This window comes from Vipera berus, assembly GCF_964194415.1.
Source record: "Vipera berus genome assembly, chromosome: 3".
NCBI lineage: Eukaryota > Metazoa > Chordata > Lepidosauria > Squamata > Viperidae > Vipera > Vipera berus.
The window spans coordinates 63,674,198-63,701,789 of record NC_138204.1 but is presented as its reverse complement, the minus strand read 5'-3'; the positions used below and the strand labels follow the sequence as shown (position 1 = coordinate 63,701,789).

Genomic DNA, 27,592 nt, shown 5'->3' with positions numbered 1-27,592 from the left:
AGCAGAGTGAGCGCCTGTTACTCGTCCCAGCTTCTGCCAACCTAGCAGTTCGAAAGCACGTAAAAATGCAAGTAGAAAAATAGGGACCACTACAGTGGGAAGGTAACAGTGTTCCGTGTGCCTTTGGCGTCTAGTCATGCCGGCCACATGACCACGGAGATGTCCTCGGACAAGCGCTGGCTCTTCGGCTTTGAAACGGAGATGAGCACCGGCCCCTAGAGTTGGAAACAACTAGCACACATGTGCGGGGGAACCTTTACCTTTAACCCTAGAAAAGTAGAATACATTGGTCTCTTTTTTTCTGCAGTGGATTTTGCAATTTAAAAATCTGCCAAGTGTCAGTGAACTGATAACATCTTTATTAAGGCTATAAGAATATTTAAAAGTCCCACTTTGATAAAAACTAATTGCCAAACACCTTTCTGATCTTATGCTGCCTTTTCCCTTAGCATTGCTATCATTGACAAGAAAATGAAGTTTTGGCCAAACAACCAAATTCTCACCAAATTAGCAACCTAACTGAAATGTTACTCCCTGCTAAAAAGCATCCTTTCCTGTTCATAATACTTCATTGTAATGCATTCTATCTCTGAACTATGTGGTTCTCCTTGATATATTTTACCACAGAGACTAAACTACAGATTCAACAGTTTTTATACTAATTAATAAGGAACCCAGAACCTATATTTTACACGTGATGTGAAAGCTACCAACAGCAATACAGGTGGTCTTCAACTTACAGCCATAATGGAGCCTGGGATTTCCGTAAATTATGAAGTTCATAAGTTGAGGTACCCAAGTGACCACCCAATTTTATCACTTTTTTGGGTGGTTATTAAGCGAATGCCATGGCTGTTAAGTGACTCCATGTATTCCTTTGGGTGTTTTTTGCCGGAAATCAGAATGATCACAGAATGCTACAACCAGCCATTAAGGTGAGCCACTTATCAAGAGCACTTGAAATGTTATGTGACTTTGGGGGTATGGAGCCATTGGAACTCTGGAATACAGTCATAATTAGCTTTTGTGTGGTCTGTAATTTCAGTTACTAAGCAACTGATTGTTAAGTGAGGACTTCCTGTAGAGACAAGTAATCATTGAACAGAACAAGAGCTACGATCATCTGTTGCAACAGAAAAATGTGACTTTTTTCCCCTTAGGACACAATCTGATTTTTTCAGATCAACAGAGTGTTGATCCATCAGTTTTGACAGAAACTGCCCAAGTTTAACATGATGGGCTGAGAGTGAATGACTGGCCCAAAGTTACCCATCCCGTTTTGATGCCTAAAGAGGGATTACAACTCAAGTGTCCTGGTTTACAGTCTGGTACCTTAATCACTAGACCAGACTGTCTCTAATCACTTAAACTTATATATCACTTCATGGTGCTTTACAGCACTCTCTAAGCAGTTTACAGAGTCAGCATATTGACCTCAACAATATGGGCTCTCATTTTACCAACCTTGGAAGGATGGAAGGCTGAGTCAACCATGAGCTGGTCAGGATCAAACTCCTGGCAGTAGACCGAGTTAGCCCACAACAGAGGTCTCCAACCTTTTGGGCAGCAGGGACCAGTTACGTGGAGAGAAGTTTTTCCATGGACCAGAGGGGACATGGTTTTGTGTACTGCCTGCATCCCGCAAATGGGGCTTTGCTTGTTTGTGCGGACCGATTGCTGGCATCTACAGCCCGGACTGCTCCACGGACCGGGAGTTGGGGACTCCTGGCCTACAATACTGCATTCTAACCTTTGCATCACTATGCCATATGCTTATCATCTTAAAATTCTCTGAAGATTCAAGTAAAAACCAGGACTAATCCTGATGGTTATCTTACTTTGTTATCAGCCAGTTCACTAGATATAAAGTTATCATCCGTTGTAGGCATAAGGATATAAACTGTTGTAGATTGCTGGTAAATTCAAAAGATGTAACCTCTTAACATTCTTACACCATATACCATTCCTTTGGTAGCTAAAGTAACTAAAAGGATCACAGTGGACTTCCCCACTCAGCCAAAATTACCACCTAGGACATCATGGTCTTATTTGGGTCCTAAATCTGCAACTATAAGGAGCTTTAGAATTTAGTAAAATACAAGACTTCTGCAGAAAGTTGAATACTGGAAATGAGCAAAGAGGACCTCTCAGTGAAGGTAAAAACGTCTATAAGCTGTCAACCTTAGAAAGTATCAAGGATTTCGCGTGTCAGTCCTGAGCTATAGATATTCTCTTTACTTAGGATCTCTGCTTGCTCCACTTTGGTAATGGGGCTACAAAACGGATTTCCTACATCCATCCTTAACCAATTGGCTTGAAAAAGAGCAAGGAAATTAGGCACCTAAATCTGTATTTAGTTCTCCAATTACAGGTACTGGCTATGATTCCGCATTAGTCGCAATAACATGTTTCCGACCTTGTCCACTCTACAGCGAAAAAAATCATGGAACTTCTGACTGAAAGAGAAGCAGTTCTACTAAACCCGGAAGTATTGTGCATGACGGGTACAGCGACGCGCGGCTCTACTCAGTATAAGTCTATGGAACCCATTTCCTGCGCATGCGAGGAGAGCGAGCGAGTCACTTTGTGCGACTCTTCCAGTTGATGACGTATTCTTCGGGCGCCCCTTCGTGTAGGCCGGGGGTAGGCAACCTCGGCTCTTTTATGACTCATGGACTTCAACTCCCAGAATTCCTGAGCCAGCTACGCTGGCTCAGGATTTCTGGGAGTTGAAGTCCATGAGTCATAAAAGAGCCGAGGTTGCCTACCCCCTGGTGTAGGCTAAGCTTGCCGAACGCGGTGCATGCTGGTTTCCGGTGGGCGCGCTTCGATCATGGCGAGCGATTTCTATTTGCGCTATTACGTTGGGCACAAGGGCAAGTTTGGCCATGAGTTTCTCGAGTTCGAGTTCCGTCCTGACGGTGAGACTACCACTCTTAGTCGGTCCCGGAGCAACAGGCGTGGTGGCTTCTAGGAACAAGGCAAGGGGGGGAAGATGGGGAAGTATTTGCCCAGGGAAGAATAGATCTTGCTTATGCCGGTGAGGTAGCGGAACAGGATGGGAGGAACAGACCCGGTGGAGGAAGGACTGGTTGATGTTTGCTGAGGGTAAAAGCAAAGGCGAATACGAGACTGCGCCGGGGCTATGTTAGAGAGTGCAGGAAGGGAGGCTCAGCTAATCTCATTGTACACAGGTTGTACTCTTAACAATAAAGGTTGATTTGTAATTTGTAACCGGCGGCATTTGCTCATACGTGAACGGATTGGGTTTGGACAGGTTGTTGCAATTGTAGCTCCTGGAGAGATAAGATGGGTAAAGGGATCTCATAGCTGCTGATCTGGTCGAATAACAGATGGATTGCTTAGGTGAGGATTAAAGCTTAGTTGCTCATTGCTTGCAGGACAGTGGATTATGAAACAGTTTTGTGGGAAATAAGGCAGGCTTCTAAATACAGCCACGGATTCCAAGATAAGGAGAGGATCGAATGAAAATACAAATTTGGGGGAAAAAATAATTCTGTTATGGAATCACTAAGTAGCCAGGCTCTTCATCATCAATCACTGGGCTGGTTAGCTCAGTAGGAAAGTTCCCATTTAAATAGTATCTAGAACAGTTTCTTTGCATGGAATGAAGCCTTTTGATCTTGGTGAGAATTACAGAGGAATCAGCATAATCAGTAGTTAAAGGGAAGCTGAACAGCAAGGACCTAAGAAATTAAGAGTAATCCTTTTTTTCCCTTGCTTGAGTGCAATTGCTTTCACTTCCTTGTTCTTTGTTTGTGTTATTGCAATTAATTGAAATTAAATGAAATGCTCTTTTGTTTACATTTTTCTTGTAATGTTTAGTGTAATCTTTTTTAACAGGTAAACTGAGATATGCAAATAACAGCAATTACAAAAACGATGTCATGATCAGAAAAGAAGTAAGTTGACTGTTTCAGTATATCTGCAATTCAATGAGTAGTAAATTAAATAAACATAATGATATTTCAGAGTTATTTTTAACTTGGTCCATGATTTTGAGAATGCTGAGAGTTAATGATTCATTTGCTGCTTGTTTTAAATTTCTATGTAAAACTCCTCTCTCAGTAGTCTTGCTGAAAATCAAATCTCTAAAAGGATCCTTTAAAGTGACTAGCATTGACTGTACTGTAGAAATGTACCTGTACTGGGGTTTTTTTCCTTCCTAATTCTTCTGATGGATATTTGTATAAATGGAAAAGAAGAGAAATGAGTCTTCTATGTCCTTTTTAAAAAATACGGCAGAATCATGCTAACATTCTACATTGTTTCTAGGCCTACGTACATAAAAGTGTGATGGAAGAACTAAAGAGGATCATTGATGACAGTGAAATTACAAAAGAAGATGATGCATTGTGGCCTCCACCAGATAGAGTTGGACGACAGGTTAGCAGATTTCCCATTTATACAGATGCTTTAAATGAACCAGCTACATGTATGTGCACAACCAGCAATCTGTAATAAATCAATCTAGATGGGGTTACAGTAGTTTTCCCCAATGAGGTACCCCTCCAGATATGTGGAGCAACTTCAAGAATTCCCAGCAATGGTTATGTTGGCTAAAAAATTCTTGTAGTTGGAAGACCAATGTATTTGGAGGAAGATTAAACTAGGAAATGGATGTAGAGTCCTTTGCTAAGAGACGTAAAGTTGGATATTTTATTTTTAAAATCTCCTTTTGGAAGCTAAAAATCATGTAATTATCACATGAGCATATCCGTGGGGCCCAAATTATCCCATCAATCCGAAAATGTTCTGGTACCCTTTGCTACGTATATCTGGTGAAGAACATCAGTCACTTGTAATATATAGATATGTCTCTGGATGATGTAATAATTGGCCACAAAGCAATGGACCCATGTCTCCAACATCTCTAATCCCAGGGAAACAGGAATGCAGCCCCCAAGTCTATTTTTGAAAGTCCAAAAACTTCTCTGACATGAGCAAACATTGGTGATTTATTTCATTTTGAGACAAAACACGAAAGCTGCAAAATAATTCCTAAAATAAATAGGCCTCAATAATCTCTCAAATACAAGAAAGTAAAAAGTAAAATCTCAGTATTACTTATTTGCATCATACCCCACCCAACACAATATTTGAATTTCTGGTAGATGTTAATTTGTTAATTCTATCAATATAAATATGTGGTTAAGATTATTCTTTTTGCTATGAAGTGGCTTCAGCCCCGTAAATAGCTGAATATAAATATTTGTTCTAATAAGTAGAACATCTTGCTCTGGACTTGAATCATCATTATGGATGTTATGAGGGGAACATGGAGAAGAGAAATTCAGACTTCATAAAAATGGTAATCTACTCTAAATGTATTTTGTTTTCTTGTTTATTTCTAGGAGCTTGAAATTGTGATCGGGGATGAACATATCTCTTTCACAACATCAAAAATTGGTTCTCTTATTGACGTGAATCAGTCCAAGTAAGTGCTGTTTGAAGAGTGAATGATACTATGTACCTTGCCTCTTTGCATTCATTAAATTAGCATTGTAAAGAATTGCTGTATTATGACTTGATCTCTCCAAGACAGTGGGAGGACCATTTAAAATCCAAGGAATCAAATCTGTGAGTTCAGTGATAAGATGGCACCAGTTTGGGATACAGGAGGAGCAGAAGCAATGTAGGTGTATCCTAGCTGCCTTGTCTTGAATGCCTTTATGAACAATGCAGCCATAGTCTGTACCTTAGTGGAAAATAAGAGCTCCTCTTCGTGTCCCACTAATCATGACGAAAAGATACTCAGTTTTAGAGCTTATGCTGATTTTGCGTAATTCCCAACTCTCTTTGGAAACAGCATAAATTAGTTCTTGGCTTTTCCCATTTTCAAATAATCTCTTCCATTTTCTCCCCACATAAGGCTTGGTCTAGGAACGATCTACAGTGCTAAGGTGCTGGCATCTTCCAGGTTCCTCTTGGCTAGTTGAAGTTGTTCTGGGCATGGCTTCTCCCTTCCAATGTCTGAGAACTGTGTTTCATGGCCATTTTGGGTGGGATATTTCCTTAGAGGCTTCTGGTTTTACATGCCTGATCAGTGATTCACTAAGTACTGTTCAAGCATTATGCAGGCGACTTAAAGTATATATATTGCTATAAGGTAAAGGTAAAGGTTCCCCCGCACATGCGTGCTAGTCGTTTCCGACTCTAGGGGCCGGTGCTCATCTCCGTTTCAAAGCCGAAGAGCCAGCATTTGTCCGAGGACGTCTCCGTGGTCATGTGGCCGGCATGACTAGGCGACAAAGGCGCACGGAACACTGTTACCTTCCCACCGGAGTGGTCCCTATTTTTCTACTTGCATTTTTACGTGCTTTCGAACTGCTAGGTTGGCAGAAGCTGGGACGAGTAACAGGCGCTCACTCTGTTATGTGGCACTCGGGATTCGACCCGCCAAACTGCCAACCTTCTGATCGACAAGCTCAGTGTCCTAACCCACTGAGCCACCGCGTCCCTTATATTGCTATAGTGACCTGTTATTAAGCACGTGTTCGGTGTACTTTGAAAGACCTGTCAATCTGTATGTAGAAAAGGAGGGGGTTACAGATCAAATTCAGTACTGTATAAGTAAGGAAATTTTTCCCACGCTTCTGTCAAATTAATCTACTACACATCTGCTGCTTCAGCCAATACGTTTTCTGTGGCTGTGCTTTTTATTCTTTTTGTTATAAAGGGTAGTGCCATTTTGCATACTTTTAACAGTTTTTTTGCATACGTCCTGGGTCCATGAGCTGTCCACTGTAGCCATTTGATGCCAGCACTGCTGTTCCCTTGTAACTAAGTAATTGATTGTAAAGACAGTCACAATTGGGAAGAATTCTTCAGTTTCCCTTTCTCTCTCAAAAGTGACAGGAAGCCCATTAAACCTGTTTCCACAATAGCCTGGCTTATAGGTTAGTGGGACACAGGTACCTGGGATGAAGCAGAAGGTAGCTTGCTCAAAAGTCCTGCAAGCTCTCTCTTGTTTTAACTCCTCAACCTTCCTCCATTCCCCCAGCATGTCAGCCAAGATAGTTTTGTCCAAAGGTCTACCAGTCTTGTGTAGGATGGGCCAGGAGGAAGATCTCTTAAGAGTATCGTGGAAGCTTTCTCCTACTTCGTCCCATATTCTTTTCTTTCAAAACACCAGTAGATTCATTCAAAAGTAACCTGAGTGAAAGCCAATTGGCATAGATCACATCTTACTTGCAACTTATGATTCCTGCAACTTTAGCCATCTATTTAAGTCTGGTCTCCTGACTTCAAGGAGAACAATTGGTGATTTTTTTATCCCAGTAGATCAGACATGTCAAACTCGCGACATCTCGTGATGTCGCGCAACTTATAAGGAGAGTTTTGCCATTGCCGGCAATGGGGTGGGCATGGCTTCCGGATGACGCATCCGGCCCATGGGCCGGCAGTTTGACACCCCTGCAGTAGATAGTAATGCTGACTGGAGGAAAGAGAGAGAGAAAAGCAGAGGAACCCACAATTTACTTCCTTTAAATTATCCCATCGTAAATCTGCATGGGTGAGACTATTCATAAATCTAATTACTGTCATCAGTTGGAACTGTTGGCGGTGAAAATGATGCTGGCATATTTTTCTGCAGACTCAAAAACTGGAGGAATGCATATTAATATATCAATTTGTAGAATATTATATTAAAGTATTATTTTTTATTTAGTAAAAATGAGAAATGAGGGCAGGTCAATTTCATAGTGCTTTTAAAAGTTGTTTGACATTTTGATAGCCTGGAAATTCTGTTTTCCTGATGAGGATAATGATTTTGATGTCACAATTTCTTACTTTTAATTATGTGTTTTTTTCCATTTTGCTCCCCAGGGATCCCGAAGGTCTGAGAGTGTTTTATTATCTTGTCCAAGATCTCAAGTGTCTAGTCTTCAGTCTCATTGGATTACATTTCAAGATTAAACCAATCTAAATTGTGTGAATCTAAATTTGTAAAGTTTTTTGGGGTGGGATTCTTTTCATTCCGTATCTTGCATAACGTTTATGTATGTCTGTTTTTATACAGAGTGATTTAATAAAAACTAAGACTTTTTTCTTTTTATTTAGAAAATCTTTGTAAAACAAGATTCATGTTTTAGCCCATACGTCGGAAACTTGACAGATGGGCTGTTTTCATGTTCCTTATGTCTGCATGAATTTGAGGGAGTTGGTAATATAACAAAAGTCAACACTTTCATCTAGATACATACATGATTATTCTTTTAGCCTCTGTATTGTGAAGAAAGTTAAGTAACTAGTATGTTCAGGAACTGTGCATGTCAATGGATTTTTAGCTTTTTCCAAAATACAGTGGAAGAAAGCAGAGCTTCCATAATTCAGAACAAGTGATTATGGAAGACATTTCCATATATTAAGGAACAGGTGCAACTATACAGACCAGTATCTTATGGTGATAGACATTATTGAGTTGCATTTTTAATGCAACAAATTCTTACTAGGAATAAGAATTAGATAATTAAATAATTATTTTGTATTAAGTAGTTAAAAATAAGATAGATAAATAAAATAGTGGTGCTGCTATCGTTTATTAGAGGCCAGTAATCTGCGGCAATTTACTGGGACATCACGGTTCCAAATTCATCCTATTTTCTGGGCTTAGTTCAATAGGTTTATTAGAACAACTTACCAAATCATCAATAACTTAGCATCACTCTAACTTTGAGTTTCCTTCAGAAACTTTTTTTGTCTGTTCTAACAATCTTATATTTGAATAAGGTATTCTGTGAAATAGCAAGTTTCCTACTGAATCACATAAGAAATTTGGCCCATTTATTGTATCTTCAAGTTTTGTCTACATATGGCACCTAAAAAAGAAAGGGGTCGGTGGGCTTTTTTGTTTTTCTCAATGAAGGTTGAAACAGTGATCAGGTAATGATAAGGGTGTAACATTTCACATAAAACTGGGGAATGGTGATGGAGACCACAGAAGTCGGCGTGTGCCGTATCTGCATGAAATATGCATACATAGTGTGCTACTAGTGTTTGGTTGAAATTTGACTTTGTATATTTTAATAAAATCAAGTGGTTGTAAAATAACAGACCACTGCTGCTGTTTACAACTGAAATGAATTGGTATCCTTATATAGCATTTAGAAGTAATTGAACCTTGCTTTTTTCCTTCCAATAATCCAATAATTCCAATGATCCTGGTGGTCTAAACTTAGAATAGTATATGATCAGTGTTGTATGCATAAGGCCAATTTTCCTGCTATTGTCACCACTGGGAGGGTTTTAATACAGAAATTCTTTCCCCTGAGCTTTAAATAGCTAATATGAATAACAGATCACCTGTTATTTGGAGAGGTGTATGTGTGCACTGTCAAGTACAGGTAGTACTCAACTTACAACCACAATGGCACCCAAAATCTGTTGCTAAGTGAGACAGTTAAGTGAATTTTGCCTCATTTTACAACCTTGCCACAATTGTTAAGTTAGTAACATGGTTGTTAAGTGAATCTGGCTTTCACATTGACTGCTTATCAGAAGGTTGAAAAAGATGATCACATGTCCCTGTGACACTGCAATCATCATAAATGAGCCAGTTGCCAAGCATCTGAATTTTGATCATGTGACCATAGAGATGCTGCAAAGGTTATTAAGTATGAACTGGTCACGAATCACTTTTTGGTGCTGCTGTAACTTTGAATAGGCATTAAATGAACTGTTGTAAGTTGAGAAGTACATGTATATACTAACTAAATGCATTTCAACATTCTGGTTCTTCCACTTTTATTTGTGGCTCACTGTCAGGGGAAGATAACCAGTCGCGTGACTACAAGATTTATTTATTTATTTATTTATTTATTTATTTTTGGGACTTATATGCCGCCCTATCTCCCGAAGGACTCAGGGCGGCTAACAACAATAAAAACAACAATACAAAAGTTAAAAGAAATTAAATAAACAGCCCCAAAATAAATTAACGAAACAATTAAAAATTAAAACATTTTAAAAACCCGTCGTCAATCCAGGTCAGCCTGATGAAAAAGGAAAGTTTTGAGGTGGCATATAAATGGGTGGCATATAAATTACATACATACACAGAAGGCAACAGCCATGCTCTAGGAATTGGAAGTTTACACATTTGAAAAGCCCCCAAGGTGGGACGAATGACCTAGAACAGGGGTTTCCAAACTTGGCAACTTTGAAGACTTCTTGGCTTCAACTCCCAGAATTCGGAGTTAAATTTCTTCTATTCCCTATTTAAACATGGGAGTCTTTTGAATTGTCGAATCGCCTTTCAATTTCTGTAACCTCCGCGGATCCAGAAGGTCCGATGCAGTCCACGCTGCAAAAATTCAGGCTGCCATTAGACGGCAGCATCTGATCGCCCGAATTTTGGCAAGCCAAGATGTCAAAACTCCAGAACAGTCCCCCCCCCCCCGAACGCCCGCCTCGAAACCCGTTTCGGGCTGCAAGCAGAGTAAACCGAATCAAATCGAAGTCTCAATTTGCCATCGGATCCAGTGCATCGAATACAAAACGGCGCTGAGAGGAGGAGCAGATGTGGATTGCTTCAGGTCTCCACAAGCAGGCGCCTGCCTTGGATCCTTTAGGGATGCGTGTGGATCGAGATAAATGATGGTTTCTAGAAGCCGAGCACCGTCTCGACGACCACCGGGGTCTCTTAGAGCGGGAGAACTCCCCTCCCCTTTTGAGGGCACCCTCCGCCTCGCCTCTCCGTTCCCCGGATAAAACCAAACTCAAGTCTCGCGAAAGTTGAGGAGCGCCTGCCCAGTGGCGTCCGCGGCCGATTTCGCTCTGAGAGTTGTGGGGTTTCACGTGTCGTCGTTCGTGGGAAGGGAGAATCGGGGTGTCTCTTGCCCGGCCTGGCTGTTCTGAGTCTCATCTCCTTTCGTTCCCCTTCGGGCTATGGGGGTAAGAGGCTGCTCGCCCGGGCATGCCTTGAGGCTGGCGGGGATTGTCTGCCTGGCGCATCTAACCGGTCGGGTGACGTTCTTCCTTGCAGAAAATCGGGTTGCAGTTCAAAGCGACTTTAGAAAACATCACAAACCTCCGGCCGGTGGGGGAGGATTTTCGATGGTATCTGAAGGTAGGTCTTCGGGAAAGGGATTGCCTGCCTCCCCAGACGTGCTGACACCCGTGCTGTATAATTACCCGCAAAATACAACACGATTAAGGTAGCCAAAGTTACAGCCCAGTGGCATGGGTTATAGGTGACTTGCCTTTTAAAAAGCAAAATGCATAACAATATTCTCTTCATACCCAGCTCTAGCCATCCTCAGACCCACCGCTTCAACATCTACATATTATTGTTTGGGGTGCAACACAGTGGCTTTGAATCGACGGGCCTTGGCTTGTAGTAACTGTTAGATTATGGTATTGTTGCAAATTGTGTTTCGGCTTCACTACAACTGTATAGGTTGTGAAAATTTCTATAGCTGTCCCATCTCAATTGCTGATTTCTATTAGCATTAATGGGACCTTTTGGGCCTGATAAGCCATTATCTTCTACAAAAAGAGTTGACTCTATTTGATCTAGCCAGGTGAGCATAGTTCCTCAATGACTAAAGCCAGAGACAAATAGGGATTTAACAGTGACAACCACAATCTACAAACAGTTGGATCCAAGGAGCCAATTGGTAACCGTTGTAGTTCCCCATACTTTGCCCCCTGGTATATCTGAATATATCAATAGTTGACCATTTTGTACCAGCTGCAGCTTCTGAATGTTCTTTAGAGGCATTCCTATGTAAAAGGACACTACAGGAATTTAAATGGAAGGTGACTAAGGTGTGAGTGTCTGAGAAGGGCCTTACAATCCAGGAATGGATGCAGTTGGTGCAGAAGACATAATTGTGCAAAAGCCTTCCTAGCCACAGCTGCCACTTGTTCATTGAGCAGGAGTTATGACTCTAGGACATGGGTGTCAAACTCACCGTGTCACGTGAAGTGTCATGATTTATTGTGGCTTTTTTCACATTGCTGGGGTGGGCATGGCCTCCATATGATGTAACTGGCCCACGGGACAGCAGTTTGACACCCCTGCTCTAGGAAGACCCCCAAATTGCAAACCATCTCTGAATGGGGTAGTGCAACTCCATTCAGAGGCAAAGATGATCTTTCTCCAGGATCATTTGGCCCATAAACCCCAAAGCCTCCATCCTGGCCCAGGCAGTCTCTTGGTCTAGACCACAGGTCTGCAACCCGCGGCTCCAGAGCCGCATGCGGCTCTTTCAGCCGTTTCCTGTGGCTCCCAGTCCTCTGCCATGTGCAGTCCAAAAAAAAAAGTGGGACTAAAAAAGTTCAACCAATCAATTCAAATATGCAGGGTAGGGGCATATCTCGCCTTGGCTCCACTCTTCAAACCCTGTTCTGCGCATGCGCGCATGTACGCGCATGTGCACACATTTTTTGTGGCTCCCAGTTTTCCCTTTTGTGAGGGAACCGGTTCCAAGTGGCTCTTTCACTGTTTCAGGTTGCTGACCCCTGGTCTAGACACTGTAAATTTAGAGGTTTGATTATTCAATCAATTTATTACAGCCAAAGGCCAACACATAAATTAAGCCTTCAAATAAAACTAAACAGAACCAACACAAGAAGACATAGCAATATATATTGATTATTGTGTTACTGAATTTTATTCGATATTTTAGATTGCATTTTCTCCTTTTTATTTTCCAGCTTAAATGTGGAAACTGTGGTGAGGTTTCAGAAAAATGGCAGTATCTACGATTAATGGCAAGTTTTAAAAGAAACTATATAAAATCTAGTTAGCACCGTGCATGTCATGATGCAGATGATTTATGTATATAATTCATATTATTTGGGCAATGACACCATGAAGCTTATGATGTCACTTGCTCCTGCCCTTGTGAATGTCAGTGACAGGAGCTATCATCCAAAACATTTGCAGGAAATTAGATTTGGAAAGCATCGGATTTCTAGATTCCTTACCTGCATTCATTTTATATGAATCTTTCCATTGCCGATACATTTTTACAGTCAGATATTTATTTATTTTATTTTTATTTTATTTTTATTACATTTATATCCCGCCCTTCTCCAAAGACTCAGGGCGGCTTACAAGCTTAGCAGTAGCCTTCATTCTATGTATATGCCTGCTTGTTAGGGCTTTCACACACACCCCAAGCGGCATTATTACAAAGTCAGCTTATTGCCCCCAACAATCTGGGTCCTCATTTTACCTACCTCGGAAGGATGGAAGGCTGAGTCAACCTTGAGCCTGGTGGGATGCGAACCTGCACTAATTGCAGGCAGCTGGTGTTACTTAAGGAGGCATCAGCCCACTGCTCCACCAAGGCTATGTAGTTCAATCACTTAATTAGAATTGTAAATTTATTTAGTGTAAATTGCATTTTTCTTTAAACAAAAGATTTAATAGTATCTCTGGTTTTGCTAAAGATGTTTATCTCTATTAGAACGTTTGCTGATTACTTTGCTTAGTGTTTGCATAACGTTCTTAATTCAAAAGAAAAAGGACTTCCAGTAGATTTGGGTCTTGAGAAAAAGGACTTTATTTCTTCTCCATTGGACCTCTTGAGATTGGTGGCTAATGTCTTGTTTTGAAATTCTGTTTAGGACAGCCAGCCTCTCAAAGGAGGCCGGGGAAGTGCCACAAGGGTACAGAAATGCAAGCTGTGCTCCCGAGAAAACTCCATAGGTAAGGGGTTTTTTTATACATCTATCCCCTAGATCAGGGGTTGCCAACCTTTCTGGATTGGAGGCCCCATGGGAAAGGGAGGGACAGGCACCTTTATGCATGCATGCACAAACACGAAAATGTGACAGTGTGTGCACAAACAGGGCTATGAGCATGCAAATGGAATTGCTAGCATCAGTGCACGGCTCACTTAGCGCCAGCTCGAAATATGCAGCTCTTCTAGTGCCGGCGCTAAGTTCATGGCTCAGCCAGCGTAAGAGCAGGGTCTGAGCGTGCATATGTGGCCAAGAGGCCACGGCCCATAGTTTAGTTTAGTTTAGTTTTATTGGATTTCTATACCGCCCTTCTCCCTAGGGACTCAGGGCGGTTCACAGGGCATATATAAATAGGTATACAAAAATTAAAAGAAAATTAAACCATGCCCAATTAAAATATAACAATAATGAAATAATAAAACCAATTAAAAACCCAAATTCCCCTTCAGGCCAGGCCAGCTAACTCAAACTCAGGGGTTGTGGACCCCTGTCCTAAATCACAGATGTTCAACCTTGGCAACTTTAAGACTTATGAACTTCAGCTCCCAGAAATTGAAGTTGAATTCACCTTGCTTCGGAATTCTGGGAGTTGAAGTTCATAAGTCTTAAAGTTACCAAGATCGGACATCCCTGCCCTAGATAGAGAACTCAGGCTATGATACTATATTCATCTAATAGGAGAACATTCCTTCTGCTTCCTTTTCCCTTCTATCATTGCCTATCAATCTTTTGCAGAGTGGAGAAAGAAACAATCTTCTCCATAAAACAAGCTATGCAAAATGACTGCAGATCTCTATTTTGAAAGATGGATTAACCTGAAAATTGGTTCTTGCTGGAGGGTGGCAATCTGGGGAAAGAACAGTATTTGCTGAGTACAACATTTATATAATGTAAACGTATCCATACATGTTCTGTATGCCTCTGAGAGTAAAACTGGCCCAAATATGTCACAACTGACCAATGTTATCCTTATTGTTAGTAGAGAATATTGCAAACGGCACAAGTGTTTCTAAGGAAATTAACCTAGTCTATAGTTAGTTAGTTTATAGTTTATTAAATTTTTATACCGCCCTTCTCCCGAAGGACTCAGGGCGGTGAACAGGGCATATAATAAAAATACAAAAGTACAAAAGTTAAAAAAGAATTAAATTATTGCCCAAAATAAAACAGTAAGAATATACAAATATTAAAACCCTAAGTTAACTCCCCATCAGGCCAGGCCAGCTTGTTCGAATAAATGGGTCTTTAACCCGTGCCGGAAGGAGCGGAGATCCGGTGCCATCCGGAGCTCAACCGGCAGTTGATTCCACAGAGCCGGGGTGCCCACAGAGAAGGCCCTCCCCCTGGGGGCCACCAGCCGGCATTCTCTGACCGGAGGCACCCTGAGGAGGCCCTCTCTGTGGGAACACACAGGGCGGAGGGGAGTCGACGCCGGCAGCAGGTGGTCCCCGAGGTATTCCGGACCCATGCCATGTAAGGACTTAAAAACCATCACTAAGACCTTGAACCTCACCCGGAAGACAACTGGTAACCAATGCAGCTTGCGGAGCAAAGGTGTAACATGGGAGTACCGGGAAACTCCCAAGACAACTCTCGCGGCCGCATTCTGTACCAGTTGGAGCCTCCGAGTGGTCTTCAAGGGAAGCCCCATGTAGAGAGCATTGCAATAGTCAAGACGAGAGGTCACGAGCGCATGAGTGACCGTACACAGGGCATCCCGGTCTAGATAGGGCCGCAACTGACGCACCAGGCGAACCTGAGCGAAAGCCCCCCTAGTCATGGCTACTATATGATCTTCTAAGGTAAGCCGTGAATCTAGGAGGACTCCCAAGTTGCGAGCCCTATCCACGGGGGGGTAAAGACTCACCCCCCATAGAAAGCGATGGAACATTTTGAATGTCCCGGGATGCCGGAATGTACAGCCACTCAGTCTTGTCAGGGTTGAGTTGAAGTCTGTTCCTCCCCATCCAGACCCGAACCGCCTCCAGGCAACGGGACATCACAGCGAGGGCATCACTGGGGTGGTTTGGGGTCGAAATAAAAAGTTGGGTATCATCGGCATATTGATGATACCCACCTCCAAAACCACGAATGATCTCACCCAGCGGTTTCATGTAGATGTTGAACAGGAGAGGCGAGAGGACCGACCCCTGAGGAACTCCACAAACGAGAGACCTAGGGGCCGATCTCTGCCCCCCTGCCAACACCGACTGCGAACGTCACAGGAGATAGGAGGAGAACCACCGAAGAACCATGCCTCCCACTCCCAATCCCCTGAGACACCGCAGCAGGATACCATGGTCGATGGTATCGAAAGCCGCCGAGAGGTCTAATAGGACTAGGACAGAGGAATATCCCCTATCCCGGGCCCTCCAGAGATCATTCACCAGAGCGACCAATGCCGTCTCCGTGCTGTACCCGGGCCTGAAACCCGATTGGTACGGGTCCAGATAATCCGCTTCATCCAGGACCAGAGGGAGCTGATGCGCCACCACACTCTCAACAACCTTCGCAAGAAAGCGAAGGTTGGAGACTGGGCGAAAGTTGTTCAACACAGCTGGGTCCAAGGCAGGCTTCTTGAGGAGGGGTCTCACCACCGCCTCCTTCAAGACGGTGGGGAAATTACCCTCAGTCAAAGAAGCAGATATAACCACCTGGAACCAGCCTCGTGTCCTCTCCCTAGCTGCATAAACCAGCCAAGAAGGGCACGGATCCAATAAACATGTGGTGGAGCTCAACCTCCCCATAATCCTGTCCACTTCATCAGGGGTCACAGAATCAAACTCCTCCCAGATAACATTGACAAGACCGCCCGTGTCCTGATCGTCAGACTCTGCCCAGCTGGAGTCCAAACCGGTCTGAATCCGAGCGATTTTATCCAGCAGATGTTGACCAAACTCCTCGGCGCGACCCTGCAAGGGATCCTCCCTCACCTCCTGATTAAGGAGGGAGCGAGTCACCCTAAACAGGGCGGCCGGGCGATTATCTGCGGACGCGATGAGGGCAGAGAAGTAATTACACCTCGCCGCCCTCATCACTGCGAGGTAAGACCTAATATAGGTTCTTAACCGCAACCGGTCGGATTCGGATCGGCTGGACCTCCAGCAGCTCTCTAGGCCCCGTTTCCGACGCTTCATCTCCCGGAGCTCCGCGGAAAACCATGGAGCTCATTGGGATCTGCACCGGGTCAGGGGCCGCAAGGGTACAACTCGGTCCAGTGCCTCAGTGGCTGCCCTTTCCCAGGCTTCCACTAAGGCATCCACCGAGTTGTGAGCGGCGGAGGCAGGTGGGGATCCCGGCGCTGCCTGGAACCCGTCAGGGTCCATTAAGCGCCTGGGGCGGTACCATCTAGTCTACATATATTAGAGGGACGCGGTGGCTCAGTGGGTTAGGACGCTGAGCTTGTCGATCAGAAGGTCGGCAGTTTGGCAGGTCGAATCCCGAGTGCCGCATAACAGAGTGAGCGCCTGTTACTCGTCCCAGCTTCTGCCAGCCTAGCAGTTCAAAAGCACCGTGCGCCTTTGGCATCTAGTCATGCCGGCCACATGACCACGGAGACGTCCTCGGACAAGCGCTGGCTCTTAGGCTTTGAAACAGAGATGAGCACCGGCCCCTAGAGTTGGAAACGACTAGCACGCATGTGCCGGGGAACCTTTACCTTTACATATATTAGATTTTTTTTTCTTTTAACAAACCCTAAAGACACCCCTGAGTTGAGCCTGTTTCTGCTGTTCTGACTTCCCAGTGTGGCCTAAAACAGAAATCTCCAACCTTTCCAGCTCAGCGGACCAGCGGCACCTGGGTGTGTGGGGGGGAGAAAGATGGTTTCAAGCATGCGCACGCACCGCTTTCAGAAATGCAGTTTTGCGCATGCATGCTTATTTGCCTCCCGCTTCTGTGGCCCAGTTCTGAATAGGCTGCGGCCCAGCAATGAGCCAGGAGTTGGGAGGGCTCTGGCCTAAAAGTCCCAACCCTGCTTAGTTTTGGAGTCTAGATTAGGTGGGCCGCATGCTATGACTTGCAGAGATGCATCTAGTCCTGGCATACTGCTTAAACATTTAAAACTAAATTTTAAAGATGAAGCCTAGTAGATGACTGACTATTTAGCACATTCAAATCTAAATATTTTTGTAGCCTGTGGTTTACACCTTTCTTTGCTCCAATGATATGTTTTTCCTTGTTCTTTTCCTTTCAGATATCTTAAGTCAGACAATTAAGCCTTATAATGTAAGTTCATTTTATTTGCATTTTATGGAAAGGATGAACTTTTAGTGGACTTGATCAAAAGAAACTAAAGTCCAAAATGATACAGCATATGCTCTGAAATTTCATAAAAGAGCTGCATATGGCCCTCTGCATTGAGAACATTGATTGCTTGTTATTAAATTCATATTATCCTGGAACTTGGTTAGAGGATGACTTTTTCACAAAATTAATGGAAACTGGCTGTTCATGCAGCTTTAATACTGTGTCTACAGATTCTTCATGCAGTTATCTCCGTGCATAAAACGTGTGGTTCATCTGTTTTCTTTTTCTAAGCATAGTAAGATAATTGTGCAATTTTTGTGGAAGGAAAGAAATGTAGGAATAAGGAAGATTTAAGCTAGGTGGAACCTACGGACATTTATTTAGGAGTTAGCCACAGAGCTTTGTGATCTGCTCTACATTTTGAGAATAGTTTTTTTGCTGGTTAGATTATTAGCTCAATATATATTCCCATTCAGCAGAAATTCCATTTCCCGTTATTTGACTTAAAGGCAGCAATTTAAACAGGCACTAATGATTATTTTTCTATCATTCATGCTTAAATGTTTCCCTATTTCAATTGGAATTTTCTCTAGAGATTTACAAACATTACAGATTATATTCTTTGTAATATTATACTGTGTCTTTATGGAGTATAATAATTTGGGAAACGTGTTTAGCTTCTTACTCCTTGTCTTTATTCTTTTGTTTAAAAAACGCTAAGTATTCTTTTGCTGAACTCTAGGCCGAAGACAATGAGACCTTTAAGACAATAGTGGAATTTGAGTGTCGTGGCCTTGAACCAGTGGATTTTCAACCACAGGCAAGTTCTCTAGAGTGTCTTTTTGAAAGGCCTGCCTATTAAACCCAAATTATTCCTAACTTCTTGTTCTTTTGGAGCTAGTTCACACAGCCATAAAACAAAGACAAAGAGTTAACAGCTGGTAAGTTTACATCTAAACATTAATGTGATATGAAGTTTGTTCTAGGCAAACTTTGTTGTTGTTAGTTGCGAAGTCGTGTCCGACCCATTGCGACCCTATGGACAATGTTCCTCCAGGCTTTCCTGTCCTCTGCCATCTTCTGGAGTCCATTTAAGCTCACGCCTACTGCTTCAGTGACTCCATCCAGCCACCTCATTCTCTGTCGTCCCCTTCTTCTATTGCCCTCAATCTTTCCCAGCATTAGGCTCTTCTCCAGTGAGTCCTTCCTCCTCATTAGGTGGCCAAAGTATTTGAGTTTTAGCTTCAGGATCTGGCCTTCTAAAGAGCAGTCAGGGTTGATCTCCTCTAGGACTGACCGGTTTGATCGCCTTGCAGTCCAAGGGACTCGCAGGAGTCTTCTCCAGCACCAAGGCAAACTTAAACACACACAATTAGAATCACATGATAGAGAAAGCACTGTTAAGTAACTTAACTTTGCACTCTTGGTTATGGCTTTATTGCACATGACCGCGGAGATGTCCTCGGACAAGCGCTGGCTCTTCGGCTTTGAAACGGAGATGAGCACCGGCCCTTAGAGTCGGAAACGACTAGCACGCATGTGCGGGGGAACCTTTACCTTTATAGCAGGGAACCTGCTGAACTTGTTTGGATGAAGGGTTGGTATTAAATCAGACAGGAATTCTGAGTGGTTGTAGCTGCATAGATGCAAATAAAAGAGAGCATTTTAGCTCAGATCTAATGTGTCCCTAACAGGTGCTTTCTAATTATTTGTAGGCAGGGTTTGCTGCAAACGGTGCTGAGTCTGGCACATCTTTCGATGACATCAACTTACTGGAAAAGGTAGAGTCTTTATATTTGTGGTTCAAATTATCTTGTGGTATATAGCAGAGGTCCCCAACTCCCAGTCCATGGACTGGGACCGGGCTGCAGCATGCCAGCAACCGGGCCGCACAAACAAGCAAAGCCCCATGGACCTTCATTGAACCAGTCCCTGATGCCCAGAAAGTTGGAGACCTCTGGTATATAGCGTACAAATCTTAAAACAGGCTAATATAAGACTAGTGTTCCTGGACCAGCCCCAAGTCAACACCTTAGATCAGACATGTCAAACTCGTGATGTCGCACGACGTATCGGAGCTTTTTCTCCAGTTTGACACCCCTGCCTTAGATCAACGTTTGATTCTCATAGCTGCCAACTAAAATGGCTCCCGGCAGAAGGAACAGGTATACCTTTCTCCTACTTCTGTTCCGTTACTGGTATTTGAATGTATTACCAGTCTAAAAGTAACATTGAATCTCAGGATCATTAGCTATTCCTCACAAAATATCCTGGTCCAGTTTTACAGCATTCCAAGTTATGCTGATGGATTGCAGCTTGTTAGAGAAATTAAGGAAGACTGGGCAAGCAGGACAATTTCTAAAGGTCCCCAGGATGTATTGTACTGTCTTTTACATTAGACACATGCAGCCTGATGCCTTTCCGTTGTGTTAGAACAAGATCTTCATACTGAAATCATAGTTTAAAATTTTAACCAGGTTGTCAACATTGTACATCTGTTCTAAACACTAGCTTGAGATAAGACAATTTGATATCTTCCAGATATTTCGGATGACAAATGTGCTAATGAGAATTGTAGTTCAAAATATCCAGAAGATAGATATTTTTTCTTCTTTCATAAACTTCTGGTGGAACCTGGGTGCTGTCAGGACAAAGTACAGCTAGTCCTTGGCTTAAAATTACACTTAGGACTGGAATTTCAGGCACTAAGCAACACACTGATTAAATGAGTCGGCCTGTGACTGGACCCAATTTTATTACCATTTTTACCAGGGTTGTTAAGCAAATCACATGGTCATTTAAGTAATTCATGCAGTTATTAAGCGAATCTGGCTTCCCCAATTGACAGCTTGTTGGAAGCAGACTAGGAAGATACACATTACAATCACATAAATGTGAGCTTGTTGTCGAGCACCTGAATTGCAGTCAGGGGGTTGGGACAGCCATTACTTCAAAAGTGGTTTATAAGTCATTTTTTTCTGAGGCTGTCTTAACTTTTAACCATTGTTAAACAGTTGTAAGTTGAGGACTGTCTCGATAACATGGTTAGAAATGCTGTGTTGCAAGCAGTCTTCCAAATTTGGTCTTCTCCATAGCAAAGTAATGGCAAATAATCTTGTTGACACTATCCTTCAACTATAAATTACATTTTAAAGGTCAGTTCTTGGAATGAAAAATCATCCAGATTGAGGAGGAGCTCTTCAAATTTCAAGATACGATAAACCCTTTTACTTTTAAATATGAGAAAAACTTGAAATCAAATTACATTTGATTCTGAGGGTTGTGCCTAATAAATGGATTTGGGGGTGGGGAGATATTACTGAAATGCAGGCTAGACTCCAGGCAACTGCCTACAGTTTAACTTGAAACAATAATACTGTGTCTCCGTTAAAGCTTGCATAGACCTAAGACGGCATGTTTCACTCTACAGGACTGGAACGACTATGATGAAAAAATAAAGGAATCCGTTGGCATCTATGAAGTTACCCATAAGTTTGTCAAATGTTAACTCCTCCTATGGGGAAAAAAATCCATACAGCAAAGCCATTTAAACTGTATCCACAGAAGTCAAAATGAAACCATTAGTTTTGATATTTTTGCCCACGTGCTGTTACATTTTTTTATTGTCCGAAAAAATACATGCAATTAACACCACAGTCTTTATCTTGGAACAAAAGCCAGTCTACAAATAAGACATCCATGTAATATACTGAGAATTCACATTTCAGTTCCATTTCTTATAAACACTTATGTGTAATACTCATTCCATTCCAGTGAGCTTTGTTCAGAACAGATAAACGTTATTTACCTATAGCACTGTAGGTGAAACAGTTTTTAACAGAGGCAGACATTCTACATTCTTAATATATCAAGAAAAACAAAAACATTTTGAGTATCTTAGAAATAAAATGGGTTGGATGCTTCTAGGTTAAATACACTTTATTGTGCAGGAAGGTGAATAGTTAGGATGGAGATGACTGAAGACCTCTCTCCGTTAGTTGTTGCTGACTGTAGGGAGCCATGCTCATCTCCGTTTCAGCCAGCACTGTCCAAAGACATTTCTGCAGTCATGTGGCCAGCATGATGTCACAGAGTGCTGTTATCTTCCCACTGAAGTAGCACCTATTTATCTACTTGCATTTACATGTTTTTGAACTGCCAGGTTGGCAGGAGCTGGGGCAAAGACAGGAGCTCACCCTGTCGCTTGGCGCTCGGGGTTTGAATCTGGGCTGCCAGCTTTCCAGACGACAAGCCCGAGGTCTTAACGCTGCCCCAAGAAGAGAAGAGACAACTAAAAACATAATCCACATGAATGACAACGTCTGAAGCTATCCCTCCACCTAAGAGTAGATGCTTTTAAATATAGTCTGAAAATAAGTTCCTGCTAGGGAAGAACTGCTTGGCTAGTGTTTTAGCCCTTTATGTTCACTTCAAGTTATCACTTCTCATCCCCAGCTGGTTGTATTCCCTTTTTCCTTTCCTTCCTACCCTTTCCCCTTGATCCCACCTCTGTCCTATTGTCCTTAATACAATCTAGGCCAGACATGTCAAACACAAGGCCCGCAGGCCACAAACGGCCCGCCACATGATTGAATCCGGCCCGCAGAACTCTCCCAGAAATTACAAAGGGCCGGCCCGGCTGAGCACTTGCTCAGTAGGAGGCAAGTGCACGTGGGCTGGTGGAACCCAGCACCATTTGCATCTCATTAGTCTCCTGCGGCTCCAAAAAAAAAAGTGGAGGAGGAGGAGGTAAGGGAGTGAGGTGGGATGCGGGGGGGGGGGGAGGACGAGCAACACCCAGCCGGTGAGGGGGAGAGATGCCCAGGCAGGAAGGCAGACTTGAGGTAGCCGGAGAAAGAGCCACAGATGGCTCCTCTGCCGGGCTTCTTTCGCGTGCGAGCTACTTTGCCGGGCGCTGCTGAGAGTGAGCAGAGGCGCCCGACCCGGATCCTGCAAGGCCCGGCTGAGATGCGCCCCCAGCAGCGGAGCCGCTCCGGTTTCTCTGCCGGGCTTCTTTCACACACGGGCTCCTCTGCCGGGCTTCTTTCGCGTGCGAGCTACTTTGCCGGGCGCTGCTGAGGGCGAGCAGAGGTGCCTGGCCCGGATCCTGCAAGGCCTGGCCGAAACGCGCCCCCAGCAGCACCAAGCAAAGCTCGCACGAGAAACAAGCCCAGCAGAGGAGCCCGTGTGTGAAAGAAGCCCGGCAGAGGAGCTGGAGCGGCTCCACTGCTGGGGGCGTGTCTTGGCTGGGCCTTGCAGGATCCAGGCCGGGCGCCTCTGCTTGCCGCTCCGGCTCCTCTGCTGGGCTTGTTTCGTGTGCGAGCTACTTTGCCGGCCGCTGCTGAGGGAAGATCTCTGGAGAGGAGCATAAGGTGGCAGGGAAGCTGCATGAGGGAAGGCTGCTCCAACAAGCCAGCATCCTTTCCACGCATGAGTGGAAATGGGGATTCCCTTTCAAGAAAGGCCAGCCTCCCTCATGCAGGACTGGGAAGTGCTGCTCCCTGCCTCCTCTTGCTCTCCAGAGATCTGTCAAGGCAGAAGAAGGAACACACACACACACACACACACTCCAATCTTGGAGACTAGGAGGCTATCTACATCTGAGCTAACAAGCTACCAATCATGCCTGGGCTTGGGAAGAAGGCCCTTTCCATCCTCTGCACATGCTTGGCTGCAGATGTTTGGGGAGGTGAAGAGCTTGTGGGGCAATGAGATGTCCCCACATCAAATTAGCTGGTGCAACTTGTTCTCTCCTGACCCAGGCATTTCAAGTAAGCTGCGCTGAGTGAGCAGCATTGAGCTGACCACGCCCACCCGGTCACGCCCACTTGGTCACGCCCACCTGGCCCCCTGAGGGCAACCATAACGCTGATGTGGCCCTCAGTGAAATTGAGTTTGACACCCCTGATCTAGGCTGTTGACAAAAACTAAAAAGGCAAGGATTAAAGAATGCAATGGCTTTTCGACCCTCATGGGTGTCAAACTCAATTTCATTGAGGGCCGCATCAGTATTGCGGTTGCCCACAGGGGACCGGGTGGGTATGGCCTGGGTGGGCGTGGCCTACTGGGTGGGCATGGCTAGAGTGCGTATGGCCTACTGGGTGGGCGTGGCCAGCAATACATTATTCGCATCAAGGGTGCCTATGGGGGCCTGGGCAGGAGTGGGACAGATCTGAGGGTCTCTGGCAGAAGGAGGGTCTCTGGGCCAGGGCCAAGGCAGTGGGGGCCGTTCCCTCACTGTTTCCAGGATGGCTTCGCAGGCCACATGAAACCACTTTGTGGGCTGGATCCGGCCCCCGGGCCTTGTGTTTGACATGTCTGCTCTATAAAATGTCTAGCTACAAAATAAGAAAAAAGTTCCACTGTAAAAACAGCCGAAGTATCAAATAATGAAACAAAACGGCTGAATGCTTCTCAGAAAAGGACCGTTCTCAAAAGCCTTCCATAAAGCCAACCAAGTGGGCATCAGTCAAATCTCAGGAAACAAGCTGTTGATTGATTTCATATCAATCCTGTTGTATAATGGGGACCCTAAGCGTCTCCTCTTGGGAAGCTGTGACTAGTTCTAGCCACGGGTAGGCAACCTTGGCACTTTTATGACTTCTGGACTTCAGCTCCCAGAATTGCTGAGTCAGCATGGCTGGTTCAGGAATTCTGGGTATTGAGGTCCACAATTCATGAAAGATCCAAGGTTGCCTACCCCTGTTCTAGGTGAAAGGGGTGGACCTGATCCTATTGGGAGGTAAAGGAATATATGAGCCTGTATTCTTGTGTTTCAGTGCAGAAATAAGAATTTTCTAAATGAGGAACCTTATTTTTTTAGGCAATTAATTTTACTTAGGCACCATTAGTTATAGTTATTTTGGTTTTTGTTTGTATGTTGCTTCTAGTAGACACATGTAAGCGGATGTACGTCGACATACAATGCCACATTTATTCAACAGGAAGCTTTCAGGATACATTTCAGCTGGAAGCTCTTGACAGAATGATATTTCAGGTAGTCCTTGACTTAACAACCATCATACAGTGACCGTTTGAAGTTACAACAGCACTGAAAAAAATGACTGGTCCTCACACTTATGACCATCATAGCATCCCCACAGTCGTGTGATGAAGATTTGGGTGCTTGGCACCTGGCATGTGTTTATGAGGGTTGCAGCCTCTTTAGATCATGTGATTACCATGTGTTGACCTTCCCAGCCGGCTTCCAAGGAGAAAAGTCAATAGGGCAAGGTGAATTTGCTTAATGACCACGTGATTCACTTAACAACTGCAGCAATTCACTTAACCGTGGCAAAAAGGTTGTAAAATCAGGTGTGAGGCATTTATCAACTACCTTGCTTAACAGTGGAAATCCTGGTCCCAATGTGGCTGTAAGTTGAGACTACCTGTCTTATCGTCCCTTAAGCTTTCAGAGCAGATAGGGATGTTTCATGTTATTTCTCCATGTATGCCATTTTATATGATTTCCACCCCATTTATTTGGGGAGAGATTTTTTTTACCAGTGTGTATACTATATCATATTTTTAGTTACACCGAACACCAGGGTGGGCCTGATATACCTAGTGGTCAGTGTCTCAGCTAAGAGTTTCACTTCGAATCGCACAATTCTGTCATTCTCTGCAGTAGTTAACTTCAGTTTACTAGGCACAAATGGGCATTTTTACAAGATTTTTGCTTGTGAGGAAGGAAGACTAAATGGAAACAAATCCTCTGTCTTACATTCAAGGTTTTGTTTTTTATTCTTCCTCTTGGGTAAATTTGGTGCTTGCCTTATTGAATATTCCTGTAACTGTTTGTTGTAAGAATTCCAAAAGTTTCACTTGAGTGTCACAAGGCAGATCTCAGGAAGTACATGAACATTTCTGCTCCAATGAACATGCTAGTCAAGATTTCTTTCCTTTTACAAAAATAAATGTATAACACTGAATTGTCTTTTACATAAAGCCTCACAAAAGGGGTGTTGCTATCTAAATGTCATCCACTCATATAATAATAAAAGTTGTAAGGGACCTTGGATAGTTAATGAGTATTAAAAATTAAACATATATATTAGCAAAGATCAAATGAATCCTCGAAGATGTATCAAGCAGACATACTGCAAGACCTTCTGTTGGCTGATAGATAGTAGACAACACTTTTTTTATAATTGAAGTCCATTTATACTCAGAGAGTTGGATCTAGCCTTAGTCATATTTAGAGAACAGTCATTAAAATCAGTGTAACAACTTAGTCACGGCAAATGTTAAAACCCAGTGGGCCGGCTCTTTAACTCTCTTTACATTATTTTCTTTTTCTCCAGGCCTTAATCTGTCATTTTTAAAAAGGAGAAACAAGTCATAGTCCAGCTAGATTCTAGAACATTACCCTTGAGCCAGAGGAAGTCACACATTTAAGAAAGCCAGCCCTGCTCTATCTTAATTACTAATTTGTTTCCCTTCTAAAATATCAAAAATATCATCTAGTGACTTGTGCACACACTGCAGGAATTCTGGTACATTCCTAGATGGATAAGCCGAAACATTGCACCCAATCTGGTTATCCCATATGCTATAACCTAAACCGAATCCATCAGGCACCACCGGCCCAAATCCACCTAGGATCACAGATGAGCTGTTCAAAGTACTTGTGGAAAGAATGTTGTGATTAATTAGGGCATAAGCTTGGTCCTTGTAAAGATCTGGCAAAGAAATTCCTTGGGATTCTGCTTCACACCGCAATGCAAAGAGGTGACGATCAAATCCCTGACCTGTCAAGAAAAATACAACAGTGAGTGGCTCGGCAAATGTCACTACTTGTTTCTAAATCCTATTTTATGACACTTACAAATGGCACAAATGGCTCTTAAATTAAAAACTATTGTAAAAAAAATTATGTGATCTTATTTAAATAAGCCCTAAATTAATTTATTTAAACAGTTTCAGTCACTATATTAATCTCTTTCAGTGCCCAGGAGGCTTTATGCCATCTGAAATGTTATTGAGTTAATATCTCAGTGACTTCTGGTGCTAGTGAAGATTAATATGCTCTTGGTAAGGATACCACTATATAAAAATTAAAGCAGAGCAGTAAAACACAGGCAACATCTTTTCTTTTCTAATAAGTGTAAAGATTTGATTTTTCCAGAGGGTGTTTCAGAACTGATTCTGGAGCCATTCATGTAGGATTTAGATTTGCTATATTAATGTATTGCTTATTTTTTAATTGTTTTATTTTTATTGTATATCTGTGATATACAGATAAATTGCCTGGAGACCACCTGGTTTGAAGTAGCACATACATTTTATAAAGAAATAGGTACTGACCTCCCAGAGGTTATTATTCCACAATAATTCAGTTTTAACCAAGAGCCTTGGTGGAGCAGTGGGCTAATGCCTCCTTAAGTAACACCAGCTGCCTGCAATTAGTGCAGGTTCACATCCCACCAGGCTCAAGGTTGACTCAGCCTTCCATCCTTCCGAGGTAGGTAAAATGAGGACCCAGATTGTTGGGGGCAATTAAGCTGACTTTGTAATAATGTCGCTTGGGGTGTGTGTGAAAAGCCCTAATAAGCAGGCATATACATAGAATGAAGGCTACTGCTAAGCTTGTAAGCCGCCCTGAGTCTTCGGAGAAGGGCGGGAT

General features: G+C 43.2%; 3 protein-coding genes across 9 annotated transcripts in view; 2 read left to right on the top strand and 1 right to left on the bottom strand.

Moving 5' to 3' along the window:
- The window catches only part of CPT2 (carnitine palmitoyltransferase 2), a 109,257-nt gene that overhangs the window by 70,484 nt on the left and 11,181 nt on the right, over positions 1-27,592 (bottom strand). For 5 of the 6 annotated variants that reach the window (XM_081323198.1, XM_081323201.1, XM_081323200.1 and 2 more), the window contains one exon: positions 24,312-26,717. In XM_081323198.1, the coding sequence (XP_081179324.1) occupies positions 26,386-26,717 (332 nt within the window). In that variant the 3' untranslated portion in view covers positions 24,312-26,385. Of the gene's footprint in view, positions 1-24,311; positions 26,718-27,592 lie in introns of those variants that run through there. The other variant, XR_014025859.1, reaches the window with a different exon arrangement.
- MAGOH (mago homolog, exon junction complex subunit) lies at positions 2,640-8,077 on the top strand. 2 transcript variants are annotated; one of them, XM_081325877.1, is made up of 5 exons: positions 2,640-2,921; positions 3,865-3,923; positions 4,297-4,407; positions 5,376-5,458; positions 7,852-8,077. In XM_081325877.1, exons 1-5 carry the CDS (start codon positions 2,804-2,806, stop codon positions 7,949-7,951), a joined length of 471 nt encoding a protein of 156 aa, XP_081182003.1. In that variant the 5' UTR covers positions 2,640-2,803; the 3' UTR covers positions 7,952-8,077. The 2 variants fall into 2 exon arrangements, with proteins under 2 accessions (XP_081182003.1, XP_081182004.1); XM_081325878.1 differs by having other exon boundaries at positions 2,837-2,981.
- On the top strand, positions 9,920-23,007 carry CZIB (CXXC motif containing zinc binding protein). Its single transcript, XM_081325321.1, has 8 exons — positions 9,920-10,917; positions 11,009-11,092; positions 12,685-12,741; positions 13,603-13,684; positions 17,915-17,946; positions 18,710-18,791; positions 19,687-19,748; positions 21,398-23,007. The coding sequence occupies exons 1-8, from the start codon at positions 10,912-10,914 to the stop codon at positions 21,473-21,475; spliced, it is 483 nt and encodes a 160-aa protein (XP_081181447.1). The 5' UTR covers positions 9,920-10,911; the 3' UTR covers positions 21,476-23,007.